Source organism: Fibroporia radiculosa (assembly GCF_000313525.1).
Source record: "Fibroporia radiculosa TFFH 294 genomic supercontigs, scaffold20660, whole genome shotgun sequence".
NCBI classification, from domain to species: Eukaryota; Fungi; Basidiomycota; class Agaricomycetes; order Polyporales; family Fibroporiaceae; genus Fibroporia; species Fibroporia radiculosa.
Window position 1 is genome coordinate 34180 of NW_012133499.1, and position 18095 is coordinate 52274.

The following is an 18095-nucleotide window of genomic DNA, read 5'->3' on the forward strand; positions in this document are numbered from 1 at the left end:
GAGCTCCTCGCGACGACGGGCGACTCGCTCCGCATATGGGAGTACTCGAGCGACGCGCAGCAGGCGCTGTCGTCCTACGTCGGCCGGCAGACAGGCGCGGGCGGGCACAGGCTCACGCTCAAGACGACTCTCTCTGGTGTGCGTACTCCGCTCTCTCTTTCCTCCCGTCGTGCCCTGCTGACGGCGTGCGGTGTGCGTAGCAGAGTAAGGTGCAGAGCCACGGATCGGGCGCGCCGCTGACGAACTTTTCGTGGAACGACAAGGCGCCGAGCCTGGTGGTCACGTCGTCGATCGACACGACGTGCACGGTGTGGAACATCGACACGGCGACGGCCATCACGCAGCTCATCGCGCACGACCGCGAGGTGTACGACGTCGCGTGGCTGCCGGGGTCGACGGACATCTTCGTGTCCGTCGGCGCGGACGGCAGCCTGCGCGCGTTTGACCTGCGCAGCCTGGAGCACTCGACGATCCTGTACGAGACGCCGACGCCGAAGAACGTGCCGCCGCCGTCCGCATCGCCGTCGTCGACCGCGCGGCCGCCCGCGTCGCCGCTGCTGCGCATCGCGTTCAACCCCGCGGACTCGAACTACATGTCGACGTTCCACATGGACGGCTGTGGCGTGCAGATCTTGGACATGCGCAGCCCCGGGCAGCCGGTCATGGAGCTCGTGGGGCACCGTGCGCAGGTGAACGCGCTGGGCTGGGGCTCGACGGCGAATCCCCTGCTGGCTACCGCGGGTGCGTGCTCGCCGCGCGCGCGCGCGCTCTGCCGCGACTGACGGACTGACTGACCGGGTTGGACAGGTGACGATAGCCAGCTGCTGCTCTGGGACCTGTCGTCGCACACGCAGGCACCGGCAGCGTCGCCGCGCAACGCGAGCTCGGGGCTGAGCTCGCCGCGGCCCGACGTGAAGAAGCGGATGGTGACGGACCCGGTGATGGCGTACACGGGGTCGAGCGAGATCGTGAGCCTGGCGTGGTCGCCGCAGATTGCGGGGATGACGATGAACACGGGGCACTCGACGGCGGCGGGCGAGTGGATTGCGGTCGCGATGGGCAAGTCGATCAAGGCGCTGAAGGTGTAGTGCGCATCGTCGAAATGCGCGCGCGCAGGGACAGGGCGGGTGCCTGGTGGCGGGAGCAAGGGCGGCGCCGCGGGACGGGGATTTCCATATGAGGACATGTCATGTACGATACGCAGTAGCCGAGTCGGCCTGGGCTGTCTCCGACCCAGCTCCGACGTCTCATATCAAGCGCCGCCTGGAGTGCGCCGCACACTTGGCGGAGTCCACTGCTGAACTTGCACCGAGTCGTATGCGACCACCGACGACCCAGCTCGAGTCTGCTGTATCCTGTGCGTGTCACCGTGTCTCCTGTTCATCTCTGGACGACTCTTCGCCTCGGTGCAAGCCTGGAGATAGCAGAGACGACGACGAGGACCATGTGCATTGATCTCGTGGTGCTGATAACGAACCTGGAGTGACGCCCATCAGGGCGGCGATTTGGATTTCTGCATTTTTTGATGTCGAACCGCATGGACTCAGCCCGGAGCCATATATCAGCTCCCCAGGCGCGTCCTTGCTCTCTGCGCTCGTGTGCCTCCCCTCCGCCCGCCCCCCGAGCCTCGAGTCGAGCAGCGTCCAGCGACCGCGCATATAGCCACCCGCCGACACACCGACGACGTGATGTCACCCATGTCGACCGCCTCGGGCATCGCAGTCGAGCGCTCTGCGTCGCGCTCAAGCAGCTACTCTGCCTCCAACGAGAAGCAGCCCATCCCCGACGCCGAGGTGCAGCCAGCCAAGGACACCCTCATCACCGACGGCGAAGAGGCGACCGTCCCCAACACCGTATGGCACGCGAGGCTGCGCATCCTCCTCCTCGCCGGCCTCGCAGCGACCATCCTCGGCTGGTGGATCACCTCCACCATCCTCCCCGCTACCCGCCATAGATGGTGCGTCCGCCGAGTTCCCCCCCGTGCGCGTACTCTGTTCTCACCTGCCCCCCGCGCACCAGGATCGTGCAGACCTTCTGGGCCTGGTTCTTCCTCGGGTGAGTCCGCGCCTGCATATATGCGCTCCCTCGTGACCCGCCCCCTCCCCCGGCAGCGTCATCGCCTTCCGCTGGATCCCCAACAGCATCGTCACCCGGCCCGTCGCCGCCGTCTGGGTCCCGTGTGTGCAGGCGCCGTGGTACAAGCTGCCGTACAGCGTGCGCCTGGCCGTCGGCTGGCTCTGCCTCCTCGCCGTCGTCTTTGGCTCCGCGTTCGGCTTCAAGCTCACCGCTGTACGTACCCGCACCCTCTGACCGCACGTGAGAGTGACACCGCGCCCCGCGCACGCAGAACACCACCTACGGCGACCGCGCCATCTCCGTCCTCGGCCTCTTCGTCTTCCAGTTCTGCTTCTGGGCGACGTCCGCCCACCGCTCTCGCGTGCCATGGTGCGTGTATGCGCCTCTGGGGGCGTATAAGCGCGCGGCTGAGTGTCTTGCGATGCCACAGGCCTACCGTCATCGTCGGCTTGTTCATCCAGCAAGTCATCGCGATGTTCGTCCTCAAGACGAGCGCGGGCTTCTCCATCTTCAAGTGGATCGCCCTCCTCGCCTCGGATTTCCTCGCCCAATCGGAGGCCGGCGGAACTTTCTTCTTCAGCGCAACCATCGTCTCCGAAGATTGGTTCTTCGTCAACACGGTGGGTACCGGTTCCATTTGCTGTCGTTCGCGAAAATTGACCTCGCGTGTGTTCCGGCATTGACAGCTTGGTGCCGTGATCTTCTTCATCGCGTTTGTGCAGATGATGTTCTACTTGGGCGTTATGCAGTGGCTCATTCAGGGCTTGTGTGTTCCGACCGCATTGCCTGATTTGTGGTTTCTGATCTACTTTCTTTTGAAGCGCATGGGTCTTTTTCAAGCTCATGAACGTCTCTGGCGCGGAGGCCATCATCGCCTCTGCGTCGCCCTTCATTGGGCAGGGTGAATCCGCCTGTCTCGTCAAGCCCTACGTCGACTTGATGACAGCGTCTGAACTTCATCTGACCATGACCTCCGGTGAGCTTTGTCTCGACCAAGTATGCCTGCTCAATCTGACTGCGCACGACAAGGATTCTCGACGATCTCCGGCTCCGTGCTGCTCGCATACATCAACCTTGGCGTTCCCGCGCAAAACTTGATCACTGCCTCTGTGATGAGTATCCCTGCATCTATTGCCATCAGCAAGCTACGCCTCCCAGAAATCGAGGAGCCCGTCACTCGCGGCCGCGTCGTCATCGACCGCGGCCAGGAGAAGGAGAAGAACAGACCAGCGAACGCTCTCCACGCGTTCAGCCAGGGCGCCATCTTTGGTGTAGTCGTCGCCGGCCAGATTTTGTGCGTCTCCTTGCTTGTGCTGCATCTGCAAAATGTACTCACGATACGGTCCAGGGCTAACGTCTTTACCGTCGTCTCCCTCGTAGCAGCCGTCAACGGCCTCCTCACCTGGATCGGCAGAGGGTTCGGGTTCCATGCGCTCACGTTGCAGCTCATCCTACGCTATATCTTCTACCCGATCACATTCTTCATCGGTGTGCCGACCGGCGAGATCCTCCGGGTCGCCGAGCTGCTTGCCACGAAGCTCATTGCCAACGAGTTCGTGGGCTACACTGGTGCGTTGCCAGCCTCCCCTCTGGCACACACACGGCGAGCTGAAGCGCACGCTAGACCTGCAGACGATCATGCACAGCGATAACCCGCTCTCCCAGCGCGCGTTCACCATCGCGTCCTATTCGCTGTGCGGGTTCGCTAACCTCGGCTCGCTCGGTATCCAGGTCGGCGTGCTCAGTGCGCTCGCGCCCACCCAGGCGAAAATCATCGCGCGCATCGCGACGTCTGCCATGATTTGCGGGTTCATTTCGTGCGTATCGGCTGCATCCCTCCGTGTTTCCGCTGATTCTACGGTTTTGCAGCACGCTGCAAGCGGCCGGCATTGCCGGCATGCTGGTGTAGATGCTCTCTCTCATACGTGATTTATGATTATTGCGGTAGGTGTGAGTGCGCCCTGTGGCATATGCACAGGGTAAAACGGTGAGATGTAGGTAATTGCTCAGTTGATATTGGTTGCCGACGCGATTCCTGTAACGCTACTTTACGCTGCACGACGAAGAAAAGATATGACGATACAGACAACTTTGCTAGTGGGAGTCGCTCGCCTAAGGTCGACGTTTGATGGATGTGCTTGTACACAACTGAGGATCACCCACCTTGTGTATGTGAACACAGCTAAATGGCAGACCCAGAGAGTGAGCAATGTGTGAGAGGGTGTTATCTGTGGCAAGTCTGAACGACAGCCTTTTAGACTGCCAATCACTTCACCTGTGAACAGCGATTGAGACGACTGATGGCGAGGGAGAGAGTTACACACACCCAATATCATTCCTTGGTATCCGACGTTGTCTCTGCCAACAGTGCATTGTCATCTGGACGGCTTGATGGTTTCCGACTATGCTGTCGGCTGGTGCTCCACTGGTGACGCTCCGCCGCCTCCGACATCACCTGTCGGCGCGCAGAGTACGTCTGCCACACGAACGCACCGATGCTCTAGCGCAAACGTACAAAAACCCGACGTGAGCCCCGCGCCGGCGCGCGCGAAAGACAAAGAGGGGGAGGGCTGCTCACCAGCGCAATCGCCCCGAGCATGGCCGCGTCCTTCCACCTGTCGTCCAGCCCGACGTCCAGCTCGGCGCGGCGCCGCTGCTTCGCCCGCCACATCGCCGTGCTCAGGCCGTGGTAGTCTGGGCGGAGGCCCTCGGACGACGCGTCCGCCGCCCCCGCCTCCGCCGCGTGGTGCCGCTTCCCCGACAGCACCGCGTAGGCTGCGCTGATCGCCTGGAAGCGCGAGTGGGCTGTCTCGGGCGGGACCGCGCGGCTGACGGGCGAGTCGGGGTGGTATATCCGCACGAGGTCGTAGTCTGCGCGGCATCGGGGGGGGGGCGCGGTCAGCCGTCGGGGCCACGGAGGACGGAGGCGGGGAGACCACTCACATCGCGCCTTCACCTGGTCCCGGGTCGCGTTCGGAGAGAGGTGGAATATTTGGTGGGGGGTGGGCTGCGCGTGGGCGGGGAACGGGAACGGGTTGGAGCTGCTTGAGACGTGCCTGAGGGCCCGGCAGCGCAGCGAGCTGCGTGCGCGATGGCACCGGGACCAGAGTGAGGGTGTGTTTCCCGATATCATGGGAGTCTACTCTATCTTTAATGGCGCCGCTTTGAATAAGGAGCCTGGAGAGCAATAATGTGGTTATTTGAGGAGAGTAGAGGAAAGGGGGCCGGGCGCCGCTTGATGGGGGAGAGAACGAAGATATTCAGATAACGCACACACATAGGCCGCGCGAGTCTCTGCTCAAATCCTACTTTTCTGCCACAAAGTATGCGTTATCTCATAACGTCGAAACATGAGACTGGTTGAATAGCAAGATAGTGGTGTAGGGCAAGTGTATCAGAAGCGAGAACATGCTCCTGTTTGATCTCGACCTCCGAAGTTTTTGCTTTGCCACAATGATCATTGAAAAATTCATGCCTCTCAGTTAAAAATACTGGACCACGAGGCTATAGGGCAGAACTACAGGATTCCACGTATACAAATACAGGAACGGAATAATATAATGCTACAGCGCAGACGGCGCGATCGTCATACTCATACAGGTAATCATCTAGCACAAGAAACAGGCGTTGGATGCAAGCACCAAGAAAGAGAGAATCATGTCGTATCATCTTCTACATACACACTATCCCACACCAGCGAGGAAACCCAAAGAGGTAGTGTCGGAGTCTTCACATTATAATACAATCGTTACTCTTGTTAGCCAGGCGTCGTGTGATGTCCTCTGAGCGGATGATGGCCCCTTGACCAGTCGGCTGGCCATCGAGGTTGACTATGAGAACACCTCCGTTCTGGCTATCCAGTTCTGCAATGAGGCCCTGCCTATATGCGTGTGAAATCGACATCAAGATCGTTGTGAGCAGTATCAGATATAGTACTCTTACTTTTGCATTAGTTCCTCAATTGCGGGCTTGAGTTTTGCGACGCCGTTCGGGGAATGCAGACCCTTACCTGAATGCGGAGGATCTTGCAGTCAATATGGACGCGCATTGAACCAGTCGTAGTGCAATGACAGCAACGTACCGACTATGAAATGAATCTTCGAGTCGCCTCGCCTCCGCGCCTGTTCGATGGTTCGCTCCGTGAACGTGATGGCTTCTTTGACAAACAGGCCGTGCAAATCAACCTCTCCTGGCATGCTTCCCTTGTTATTTTCTGCCGCAAGACGAGCCATCCCGCAGTTCGGGTTCAGATCAGTGGTACCAGAACGGTATGCACTCACCAGTGAAGATCCACTCGCTCGCCTGCGCGTTCAGCCGCTCCATCTCGCGTTGGTGGGCTCTGCCTTTGACAGAGAGCTCCTTGGCGAGCGCGCCGTCGCGTCGCGCATAGGCTGCATGGCTTTCCTCGAAGCATTCGCCCATCTTCGCGCCTTCTTCACTCGCGCGTGCGCGCAAAGACCGATAATGCTCGTTCTGTTGGTTCTGTTGCTTGACATCCTAGACATGTGTCCAATCAGGCACGCATATATGCAGCTGTGGCGTTCGTACCTGGTGCGTACGAGCTGTGGGTGGAGTTTCTGGAGGAGAGGGCAGATACGGCCGGTGCGGAGGCGCAGACCGGGGGGCTTGCGGCGGTCTCTGCACAGGGCGCGGTGGACGTTCTTGGACAGGCCTTTGCTGATGGGGTCTAGAAACACGCGGGGGCGTTTGGCCTTGTGGTGGCTGGGTAGGAGGCTCAGAAGGGCCGCAGAAGAAGCTGTAGATTGCTTGGAATAGATCTGAAAAACCCATTTTGTGAGAGGGATCAACAGCGAAGGATTAAAGGAAAAGAATGGAGCAAGTCTTGGAGGAGGAAGGACGCGGGGAGGGAGATATACGCGATTCAGTATTCGGGCGGCTGTCAGTGTCAATCGAGCTGCAGGTCGCCTCGTGCCAGCCCGGTCTGCATATGGCTGTGGGCTTGACAGCCCCACACGTCCTTTATTCAGTACTCAGAACAACAGTCGGTTGCAACAGCGGAGAAGATGACACATAAGTGGAAAGAAACATGCTTAGCACAAGTATTCATTTGAGAAGAGCGCCAACTCCAAGGACACGCGAGCGCTGTTCGTGCCAGATGTCGTTATGACTCGACACGTTTGTGGTACAAAACTTTACAGAGATCGTCCTCCTTACTCTATAGGTCTCTATGGACAAAAATGCTTACGGGAGACAAGCACAGACCTCAAGCAGGACGTTGTGCCAGTAAAGATCGAGTAAGATTGAAGTAGTAGTAAAAAGCGACATTATGTTACAGACACGGTACGTCGTTAATTTAAAAACATAGATATGTAGCAGTTAGATCAGCTGATATCACGGCGTATTAATGTCCCAACATTCATAATTTTATATCAGGCCCACAACCCGCAAATCTCGAGTTCCCAGCCGAGGAGCGGCACAAGGGCCAGTATATGCTATGCATGCGTCTTCGTCTCCATGCAGTGTGTATGGTTGAAATGAAGATGACTGTGCGTTACGCAGCAGTGGGTTTCGTGGCTGTGACATCAACTACAAGTAACGACACATGTCCTAGTATGTCTGTGCGTCAGGGGATTACAATAAACACAACATGTAAAATGATGCTTACGGCGTAGTGGTGGTGACTGGGCTGTCGCGAATGTCGCTCACGAGTGAAGTCCCGATCCGGTCGACGCCAAAGTGTCCACAGTTTTCCAAAGACAAAGCCTACAGTCCGGCATAGAACTGGAACAAATGCAACAGATTCATACATGAGCAACACCCTGTATCGATCAGTCGTATGGTGACTTACCTGACGAACAGGAGCCGACACACAATAAGCAGGAGGGATGCTCGTTGGTCGGGGTCTCAGACGAGTCTGTAATGTGAGATCGGGCTGAGTGGGCGGCTGAGGGGGCGGCTGAGTGGGCTTCTTCGCCGAATGCTGCGGTAGCACAGGGAGCGAATACAGCTCGTCCTCCAAGTTCGTAAACCGGCGGGTCTCTATCGGCCGAATCTGCGAACGCGATCCGCCGTAGTCTTCGTCGTACTCACAAACGCAGCAAAAAGCGAGCGAATGTAAGACGGTGAGAGATGCTGTCTTCAGCCGAGTTGCCCAACGCTTCATCGCCCTCCACGACGGACCCGTGCTGAGTGTGTATACGAAGGGCTAGAAAGAGGGTGAGCCAGCTGACAGGAGAATGGTGACTTTATACACGAATCAGAGCGGAAGCCAGCGATTTCATGCATGCGATCGAATTGGCCGATTGATAGCTGGGAATGCTTTCCAACGAACGCCAATTAGTCGGAAGAAATCCGCCCCGTAGTGGAAGCCGAGGACCGGAGTCGCTGTGAGTTTTAGTGTGCGCTACACAATAGTCTGCATGAAACAAGCATGAAGTTCTCGAGCTGTGAACCGCTCGTGTCTGGGAGCAGACTTGATACACGACTCGGTGTCAGCAATACTGCAAATATATCGTCAAAATTCAAAATGCAACTTTAAAACTACAGGCAGCTGTGGCCGTAATGCACGCCATCATGTTGCATGTAGCAGATAAATGAGGAACAATACACGGCTTCGTTGAATAACCACAGCATAGTGCTGTAACAAGGCACTATGTCCGCGAATTAAGGCGATGTATGCAGACAGATTGAGATTAGACGTGGCTTGGCAGATAGCGGATGGGAGAAATCGATGTGAATGCGGGTCGGCTGCGCAGTCATAGGGGGTAAAATAGTCGCCCAAGGTAGATACATATGTACGCAAGAGCAATTCCATTGAACGTAGGTCGGCGTGGTGGTACATCGCAGTTGACATAGATGCTACGCGCGGGTAGTGTGGAGGCCATTAACCCAATGATCGCAGCAGGTCTACAGTCTGTGCGTCACGGTCGCGACTTTGTATCGAGCTGACACGCATGTAACAGATGTGATAGAAATCGACGATGTACTCGAGCAACTGTTATAGCCGAAACCATGACCATTCGTCTAGATTTTGGATGGAGACACACCCTCTTCATGCGTATCAGTCTTCTGTGTGCTGTCGTCGGGGATCATAATAGGCGCAGCGCCCAAGTGAGAGGCCCTGTGGCCCAGCGGAGACCCTGCGCATTCAACCGACGCACTCACCAAGCACCATGGAACAGTTTAATACTGATGATATATCTTCACCGTTTTTAAGAACAACGCTGGGATGAACTGTGGACTCAGGTCAGGTTAGTAAAGGACGTCATCACCGTCGTTGAACATCATCAAGACCAATAGATACAATATATCGGAAATTTTGCCACTACCCAGTGCTACGATTCCTTATCCCCCGAACACCAGTCCTCAAATTTCCAAGCCGATCAAAACGTATGTAGGGTCGACCTGGAATGGTGGTCTAGTGACGACGGTACCTCCCACGTACATCAGGGAGTGCAGCAATTCACCGAGGAACGGCGATTTCTTCTCCAGAGCAATAACCAGCGCAGAGCACTGCAAACTTTCGTCCGCAAGATCGAGAAGAGCAACGATGCTAATATCACCCGTTAGCTAACTGACATTGCAGCTCATTGATAAGCTCACCTTTCCCGCAAATTGACATTAGCCGCACTTTTACCATCTACATACAACGTCTTGGACTTGCCCGGCAGCTGAAGCACGACACCATCGAAGGCGGCGCCCAAGTTGGGGGCAGAGATCGAGACATTCTTTGCGTACGGCAGCGCACCAAGAGCGTTGCGCGGAAAGAGGGCAGAGAGAAAGTCGAGTGCTGCGTTGTGTTGCTTCGCGCTGATCGCCGCGATGCTGCCCTCCCCCTCTTCGGCATCGTCAGGCGTAAGCGGCGGCGTGGCGATATCGGGGAAGGGGGCGCTAGCATTTTTGCCCACAATTGCCCTCGGGGCGCTAGGCAGAGAACCGAGGAGTGGGGTGCTGGGTGGACTGGGTATCTCGGGCGGAGGGGTGGGCGGAAATACGATCGATTTGGAAATAGATTCTGCTCCGAAAGACGATAGCGTGGATGAGGTGTCGGAAGGTGAGGAGGAAAGCGTTGACGCCAGACTGTCTGTCACCCAGTCTGACGACCCTCTGTCGGGAGGGCATTTCACTTTAGGGGTGTCAAAACCGCCACTGCACATAATGTGAGCGTTATTGATTCGTGAAATGAGAGAAAACTCACCCCAGGCCCTCCAGAGAACGTAGTAGAATAATAGTACATAGATTCGTTGCCTTGCATACGGCACACAGCAAGCACGCTAGGAGTCATGTCGGTGTAGAAAGCCCCATCTCCAACGGTTTGACGACCGTTGCTGGTGAACGAAAAACATAAGTACGGAGAAGCTCGGTGATTCAAAGGAGTCATACTGACGCGGGGCAAATACTAGATTGCTGTTTTGAACAATTTATCATATTGGTAATCGACATGGGGTGCCAATTTGTTACTTGAGAGGTTAGACTGGGCTAGAAGCAGCAGCTGTATTGATGCAGAGCGGTGTCAGACAAAGGCAATGAAAATAGTGAACAATCAGCGCGTACAATGCAAGCAAATGCGGGCAAGCGAAGACGGGCGTGGTCAGGGTCGGCGCTGGGGGTCTGCCTCGTCTTATGCCATACTGAGTCAGCACGTCCCCTGACACCACCCCACGTGGCTGTGGCTGACTCCACCAAATCCGGCAGGACACCGACCGCACCTCAGGCTCCAGGCACGACGGAAGTGCATGCATACCTGCAAGAATGTACGATTGGGGCCCTTGCAACTTCTCGCCTATCCTCCTTTGGGACGGAAGCGTTTACTAGGATGTCGAAAGCACCCTGAAGTTCACAGTCGCGTGAGCAACGGATGATAGCAAGCTTTTCAAATATCTCGGAACTCTCTCAGTGTTCAATCCCCGTCAACTAAGTTCAAGCTTCTCTGGTAACGCTACGCACTACATAATGATTGTTTGAACGACAGACGAAAGAAACTCGCACCGCCTATAAACACGCCCGGCAGAGACCGGCCCATGTTTTTGTGAGCACAACCATAGCGCAAGCGCCACGACAATCTATATAAACTAAAAAACAACAAACTCCACCGGACCAAAACTCGGGAAAGCGGTGTTACTGCAAAACAATTGGAGGCCAGTCCGTCATTCAAGATTCTGCACGGAGAAACGGTCCCAGGTAAGTCAGGCTGACCAACGTACCCCCAGCAGGATGTCGTGCAGGATGTCGCTATCGGAAGCAGCTCTAGACGGCCCTTGGCGCTTTCTTGCCATGTCCGAGACAGCGGAACCGCAGGGGTTGTGCCCACGGACAGGAAACCGCTGGGGTGGCGCCTTTCGAATCATCACCAGAATTGCTTCAAGGACGTCCGTATCTTCGGAGCTTGACGTGGGATCAAGTACGAGTCTAGGCAGGTCAGTCGGCCGCCCTGTGTTTGAAGGCGAGAGGTATGGTGATGAATATACACGATAACAATGTCGCGAGTCAGATCGGCCAAAGCTCGGAGACGCACGTACTTCCGTCTGCGACCGACGAGCCATCGTCAAGAGCACGCTTTTTCAAATGTTGCAAAGAGACATACCTGCGTTTGAGCTTCGGCTGCTTCTTTCCTTGTCGTACGTGTGGATGAAAACGTCATGCGGGATCTTGCTTGTACGCTGCCGGATGACCTAGCGACCGGAAAACGTTCATGGCTAGCGCGATTCATTGCGACTGAGGTGGGCATATCCTTGAGCGTGGAGGGGAGTGTACGACGGGCCGGGACTTCTCCTATTCCTATCTTCATCGTGGACGGCATCTTCTGAATTTTGATAGCGGAGAGGCAAAATACAGAATCTAGTTCGCCACTACGATGACCCATATTAGGACCAGCAGGTTCTACGCTTGCTCTGCGAGATGCAGCACTGCGACGCTCAGAGCAGACTTTTTCCATAGAAGCAGGCATTACCCTTCTCTGGGCTTGAACATCGATGAACCTATCATGCTGCGGTCTGAGACATTCATCGATATCTAGTGCAAATGCCTCAACGCTCAAATCTGATTTAACCGAGTCAAAATGTTATGAATAATGTCATAGATTTAACGCATTATGCATACGGAACCTTCATATACTTCGTCGGAACTAGTGGACGATGCTGATCGATCTTCATATTTTGTGCATGTGCTGTTGGCTCGAGTGACGCAAAGTGATGGCTGGGATGACCTTGTCATGGTTTGTTCAATACGCGCATCGGTATCAACCTGTGAAACGAACATTTTCATGCTCAGCCAGGTAAAAAAGAATGACTAGCATGCGTAAGGGTCGGAGACGATCCCGAGCTTGGCACAATCAATGAATCGAAAAGAAAAGCTGACCTGCTCCTGCCGCCATTCTCTCACATCGTATGATGCCTGCTGCGATATTTTCTGGCCAGGAACGATCTTGCCCTGCAAGGTAGACCAACGTTGTCCGCGACCAGTGGTCAAGGTGGATGATTTCCCTGAGATGGTGGGTCGAGGAGGGAGGGTAAGGAATGAATCAACATCCAAATCAAAAAGAGCGGTGCCTTCCATTGCTCGTCAGTGTTTATCGTAAGAGTCTTTAAACACGCAAACCTGGAGAGGAGGGGGAGAGAAACAGCGAGCGCAAGCGGCATTACTATGGTCTCGAGAAGACTGAAGCTGAAACTTATTAAATGCGTGCTCAGAGTCCATGGACATTCCACCTTGACGCAGCCTGACTTCCGCGGGTCCGCGGCATTCTGAAACTAACCCGTAAAGGGATCGATAGGGCCTGCAGGGAAATTCAAGCACTGGAATCACCAGACAAAATCGCTCGACGAGGTAATGTTGCGCCTTCGATTGCGCCTTCAAATTCAGTGTTTATCGCAGGAGTCTTGAACACGCAAACCTAGAGAGAATTAGGAGGAGGAGGAAGAAAAAAAGAGCGCAAGCGGCATTACTATGATCTCGAGAAGACTGAAGCTGAAGTTTATTGAATGCGTGTCCAGAGTCCATGGACATATCCACCTTGACGCAGTCTGACTTCCGCGGGGCCGCGGCATCCTGCGACTGACCCGCAAAGGGATCGACAGGGCCTGCAGGAAAATTCAAGCACTGAACTTACCAGACATAATCGCTCGACGAGGTGATATTGCGCCTTCAATTGCGCTTTTAGCTTCAGCCTTCAAGTAATAAAGCTTGAAGCGGATGTAGCATGTAGAGAACATATAACCAAGCTACTTGCTTAATTCTGGAGCCGTCAGCGCGAAGCATTTTCCAGAGAAGTTCTTGTAACTCCAGTGCAGCCGACGTAACGCAGGCAGAGCCAAAATGAATGCATGCCACATTGCCGGTTGCATTTAGAACGCCTTTGGCGCCGAACCTGACGCAGTTTCCGGGGTCCTAAACACACCGAGAGGGTTCAGCCACCGTGCTACTATCGACGCCAGCGCTATCGGGACATCTACAGGCGACCTCGACACCGACCTACCTCAAGACGTGAGTGTATTCTCGTTGTGCTGTTCGCCAGAATATGTTGGCCGTTCTGTTCTGCATGCACCTCCCAATATTTGGAGTTGGAAATGCCCTGCGTTGGGCTGGATGACTGCGTCTTTGACCGGATGATGCTCGTTAGGGTCTCCGACCATTTTCAAGAGCATTCATATCGTGACACTCTGGCAAGTGTTGGTCTTTCGGCTGCTGACCTGTGATCTTGTATTGCAGTAACCTCTTCAAAAACACATAATGGCTGACGCAGGACGCGGACGTGGCGGATTCGGACGTGGACGTGGTGACAGAGGCCGTGGACGGCGAGGCCCACGTCGTGGCGGTCGTAAAGACGAAGAGAAGGAGTGGTTAGCTCTTCCACTCCTATGGATGCGAATCTCTTCAAACCCATTGATTTGTCTAGGGTCCCAGTTACCAAGCTTGGTCGTCTCGTTAAAGACGGCAAGATCAAGTCCATGGAGGAGATCTACCTCTTCTCACTTCCGGTCAAGGAGTTTCAGATAGTCGACTTCTTCCTGCCCAAGCTCAAAGATGAGGTCATGAAGATCATGCCCGTCCAGAAGCAGACCCGTGCGGGTCAGCGCACACGCTTTAAGGCGTTCGTCGCGATTGGTGACTTTGAGGGTCATGTCGGTCTTGGAGTCAAGTGCGCAAAGGAAGTCGCTACTGCCATTCGTGGCGCTATCATCCTCGCGAAGCTGTCCGTCATTCCCGTTCGACGAGGGTACTGGGGTGCTGCGCTCGGTGCGCCTCACACTGTGCCTTCGAAGGTTAGCGGGAAGGTTGGTTCCGTCATGTGCCGTCTCATCCCCGCACCAAGAGGTACTGGTCTCGTCGCCGCGCCAGCCTCAAAACGATTGCTGCAGCTGGCTGGTGTCGAGGACTGCTACACACAGTCAAAGGGTTCAACAGCAACCATGGGTAACTTCTTGAAGGCGACCTTCGCTGCAGTAAGCTGCCAAGACCTGTTAAAGCGTCATTGACTTTTTCTGACACTTCTCTAGATCACCAAAACATATTCTTTCCTCACTCCCGACCTTTGGCGCGAGATCCCAGTATCGAAGTACCCATACGACGAACACAGTGCGCACCTCCAGCTTGCTGCAGGCAAGAAGGCGTACTAGGTGGATTTGGAGAGTCAGGATGCCGCATTGGATGTTTTAAAATACTAGGGATGCCGATGTATGCCCGCCATGCTAGACATGATCCATGCGCCTTTCTCGTTGTATTCTGCTATTTGCATGGCGTTTCTATCTGTTCGAACTTCGAAGAGTGATAAGCCTGTGCATCGCGAGAGGGGCTTCCTATCAAATTCACAGTCCTGTTACTTATCGCCTGCGTTGGAGCTCTCATTCCCAAGCATTCAGTAGCAGTCTCTCTCTTCAAGATCTCGTTTGCCTATGGCGAATGGAGTGATTGAGCCGACCGAGAGCGCGAGAGCGCGAAGCGGCGATCGGCGATCGACTGTAGCCGCAATGCGGACGGGCGATAAGCGAGCCCTTGTTTTGTTGCAGTCGTCTGCGACTTTCTCCAAGCCAGCGCGCTAATGCAAGGTTTAATGAGCGTGCTCAGCTCAATTAAAGCATACCTCCCGGTTTGCTAACATTCACCCAACTCGTCTCTCCCACCATCATTCCCGATATCGCCCTCTCAGACAGTAATTTTTTCCGTAAATTGCAACACTTCATCTCGAGAAACTTCGAGTTCAGCATGAGCGCGTCGGATTTGTTGCAAGTTCGTTATTCATCTTATATCCACTTCAGATCACAAACCCGCCTTCCAGATCAGTGATCCAGGGCTGGCATATATCGTCCTAGGAGGATTTACCGTCGTGGTGCGTCATGTTACCCCTAGCGTCTCGTGGCTATTGGTTGTCTGGCAACAATGCCACCATACAATATTGCCTCAGTTGTTGACGCCACAGACTCATCATCTGACGCTGTGCGGTCTATAGTTTAGTCTGATATCGTTGCTTGTGAAAGAAAGAGTATGTGGTTTGCATTCCAGCCTCCAGATCGCGAGATCTGCCCGTTAGCTCAACAATCGTCCGTTTGCAGTTCTATATCAATGAAGTCGTACTGGGGACCGCATTTGGCATCCTTATCGGCCCGCACTGTGCCAATGCCTTTGACCCAAGATCATGGGGCCCCGACACAGAGAGGATCACGCTCGAGGTGATGCGCATCGTTCTTGCCACCGGCCTGTTTGCTATCGGCGTAGAGCTGCCTCAGTCTTACATGGCCGATCATGCGAAAGGGCTGCTTGTAATGGTCGTTCCAACAATGGCATTTGGCTGGTTTATTGTGGCGGGTGCGATGGTCCTTTAAATTTGATTGGCAGTCTTACTCAGTGGGTTTGTATTAGCGATTATATACGCCCTCTTCCCCAGCTACAACTACATTTCTGCACTAGTTGTAGCCGCGTGCCTTACTCCAACCGACCCTATCATTAGTGCAGCTATCGTCGGTGAGTGGCAGGAGTCTCATGTCCTGCCTGTATGCTGATAAGTTTCTGTTAGGCGGCAAATTTGCCCTCAAACATGTGCCCACGAACCTCCGCCGTATATTATCCGCCGAGTCCGCCGCCAATGACGGACTGGCTTATCCTTTCTTGAGCATCTCGATCTACCTTACCGTTGAAAGCTCTCGCCGCGTGGCTATAGGCAAGTGGTTCCTGATTGGCTGGCTCTGTAAGTTATATCTTTTCCCTTCCTTTAAAACTTCTTAGCTGAGTTGTGCTTAAGACGAAGTTATACTGGGCACAGTCCTTGGAGCAATCTTAGGTGCAGTACCCGTCAATGACTTGTTCAAATTGTCACTGACATCAGCATCTAGGGATTATGTTTTGCCACCTCATGAAATTTTCTTACCGCAAGGGCTTCATCGATCGAGAATCCTATGTTGCGCAGTACCTCGCCCTCACTTTCCTGACCATTGGGATCTGCGACACACTTGGCAGTGATGATTTGCTAGCAGCCTTTGCGGCAGGTAATTATGGTGACTCGCCTTCGCTGTGTGTGCTCTGCTCAAATTCCCGTGCCCTACTTCTCAGGTACCGCGATCAGCTGGGATGGGCATTTTAACGATCAAACTGAAAATGAGGTATTCTCGTCTGTCGTCGACCTGCTCCTCAATTGCGCTTGTTTCGTATACATTGGGGCTTGGATGCCATTCGACCAGTTCGATCAGCCCGACCTAGGGATCACGCCTTGGCGTCTTATCGTCCTGTTTGTAGCCATCTTGGTACTCCGTCGTATTCCCTCCATGTTGCTGTTGTACAAGTGGGTCCCGGAGATATCAAATTGGCGTGAAGCGCTCTTCTCTGGTCATTTTGGTGAGCTGTCTTCATGACACGATGAAGTTGAGTACACGCTGAGACTGCATCACAAACTAGGACCGGTAAGTCATGACGAATGCAACTTAGATGCTCGCTCATCGTGACCCGTAGATGGGAGTTGGGGCTGTGTTTGTTTCAACACTTGCTCTTACTAGGCTACCCGCACCGCAGTATCCACCCCAGAATCAAGCCGAATTGCTTGCAGCAACTTTGCAGACAATTGTATCCTTCGTAGTCCTAGGATCAATTATTATTCGTATGGCTTTTGCCTCAGTCATCCTCACAATATTCTGACACTGTTGTAGATGGCCTTTCGATTCCTTTCTTCTCCTTAGGAAAGAATGTCCGCTCGCGTACTGTATCTATGTCCAGGACTTGGACTTCACGTGGCACAGGACCCGAATGGCTGTCTGGAGTCCGTCGCTTGACCGAGACACCGGGTGAAATCCCAAGACCGGGGACACCGTCTCTCGTCGTTGCCGAGCAGGGTACAATTGAGGACATCACAACAATCATTCACGAAGTGGTAGTGACCGATGATAATATCATTCCACGGAATATCAGTACACAGTCGCTTGCGTCTGATACATTCTTTAATACCGAGGACCTTCCTCGTGGTGTTGTATCAGACAAGAACGGCCAGGCAAGTGCACGGTTTTATAATATCTATTCACATTGCTTCATTGCTGGCTTGATAGGTTCGACCAAGCCGCACAGGGTCCTTGGAGCGATTTAACGAGCCTGGATCCCGCACTCCGAAGATGGTGCACTTCCCCCAAAATGATGAGGAGCGAGCTGCTTCTCTTGCAGAACAAGCTGGAGATTCTATGAATAACAGCATCCCTTCGAGAGCCGAAGTACCCATAAACCCAGCTCATCTATTTATGGAATCTCCGGAAGATACGGAAATCCCTTCTACTCCTGAGGGAAGGGGTACCGGTCTTGATGCTGGGTCTCCTGGCCAAATTCAGATTCACCAAAGGGTTGTCACGGTCCGCTTGCCTTCGCCTCAATAACATCTGCCTGTGGCTCTTCGCGAGAGTCACAGCTCTTCTTAAAGATTTCCATGCACTCAAATAGACAAAGATATCTTTTGTGTATATAGAATCAGTAACGAGCACATTGTCTCGTAAAATGCGTATTGTGAAGTTGCCATATAACTTATTAGCGCCTGTACCACGTGCAGTGACGCTCGTGTCCGAGTTGTGCTGGAGGCTTTCGGCAGAATTCGA

The 18095-nt window shown here is 54.3% G+C and overlaps 7 protein-coding genes across 7 annotated transcripts; 4 read left to right on the top strand and 3 right to left on the bottom strand.

Moving 5' to 3' along the window:
• Positions 1-35: 35 nt before the first annotated feature.
• On the top strand, positions 36-1088 carry FIBRA_07928 (uncharacterized protein; the record flags this gene model as incomplete). Its single annotated transcript, XM_012329589.1, has 4 exons — positions 36-41; positions 91-138; positions 201-741; positions 808-1088. 4 exons carry the CDS (start codon positions 36-38, stop codon positions 1086-1088), a joined length of 876 nt encoding a protein of 291 aa, XP_012184979.1.
• Positions 1089-1697: 609 nt separating this feature from the next.
• Positions 1698-3985, top strand: FIBRA_07929 (uncharacterized protein; the record flags this gene model as incomplete). Its single annotated transcript, XM_012329590.1, has 11 exons — positions 1698-1957; positions 2020-2055; positions 2112-2289; positions 2348-2445; positions 2507-2696; positions 2763-2842; positions 2898-3052; positions 3106-3370; positions 3425-3645; positions 3701-3893; positions 3946-3985. 11 exons carry the CDS (start codon positions 1698-1700, stop codon positions 3983-3985), a joined length of 1716 nt encoding a protein of 571 aa, XP_012184980.1.
• A 423-nt stretch (positions 3986-4408) lies between these two features.
• FIBRA_07930 (uncharacterized protein) lies at positions 4409-6867 on the bottom strand (the record flags this gene model as incomplete). Its single annotated transcript, XM_012329591.1, has 8 exons — positions 4409-4576; positions 4655-4947; positions 5033-5215; positions 5829-5956; positions 6019-6085; positions 6158-6289; positions 6357-6573; positions 6625-6867. 8 exons carry the CDS (start codon positions 6865-6867, stop codon positions 4409-4411), a joined length of 1431 nt encoding a protein of 476 aa, XP_012184981.1.
• Positions 6868-7800: 933 nt separating this feature from the next.
• On the bottom strand, positions 7801-8200 carry FIBRA_07931 (uncharacterized protein; the record flags this gene model as incomplete). The annotated part of the gene is made up of 2 exons (XM_012329592.1): positions 7801-7818; positions 7886-8200. 2 exons carry the CDS (start codon positions 8198-8200, stop codon positions 7801-7803), a joined length of 333 nt encoding a protein of 110 aa, XP_012184982.1.
• A 1202-nt stretch (positions 8201-9402) lies between these two features.
• FIBRA_07932 (uncharacterized protein) lies at positions 9403-11983 on the bottom strand (the record flags this gene model as incomplete). The annotated part of the gene is made up of 7 exons (XM_012329593.1): positions 9403-9589; positions 9640-10185; positions 10235-10242; positions 10301-10364; positions 10781-10866; positions 11241-11561; positions 11621-11983. The coding sequence occupies 7 exons, from the start codon at positions 11981-11983 to the stop codon at positions 9403-9405; spliced, it is 1575 nt and encodes a 524-aa protein (XP_012184983.1).
• A 1781-nt stretch (positions 11984-13764) lies between these two features.
• FIBRA_07933 (uncharacterized protein) lies at positions 13765-14651 on the top strand (the record flags this gene model as incomplete). Its single annotated transcript, XM_012329594.1, has 3 exons — positions 13765-13874; positions 13931-14477; positions 14532-14651. 3 exons carry the CDS (start codon positions 13765-13767, stop codon positions 14649-14651), a joined length of 777 nt encoding a protein of 258 aa, XP_012184984.1.
• A 760-nt stretch (positions 14652-15411) lies between these two features.
• On the top strand, positions 15412-17879 carry FIBRA_07934 (uncharacterized protein; the record flags this gene model as incomplete). Its single annotated transcript, XM_012329595.1, has 11 exons — positions 15412-15468; positions 15510-15837; positions 15892-15993; positions 16046-16216; positions 16271-16309; positions 16362-16514; positions 16579-16860; positions 16888-16925; positions 16975-17119; positions 17169-17485; positions 17562-17879. The coding sequence occupies 11 exons, from the start codon at positions 15412-15414 to the stop codon at positions 17877-17879; spliced, it is 1950 nt and encodes a 649-aa protein (XP_012184985.1).
• Positions 17880-18095: the final 216 nt, after the last annotated feature.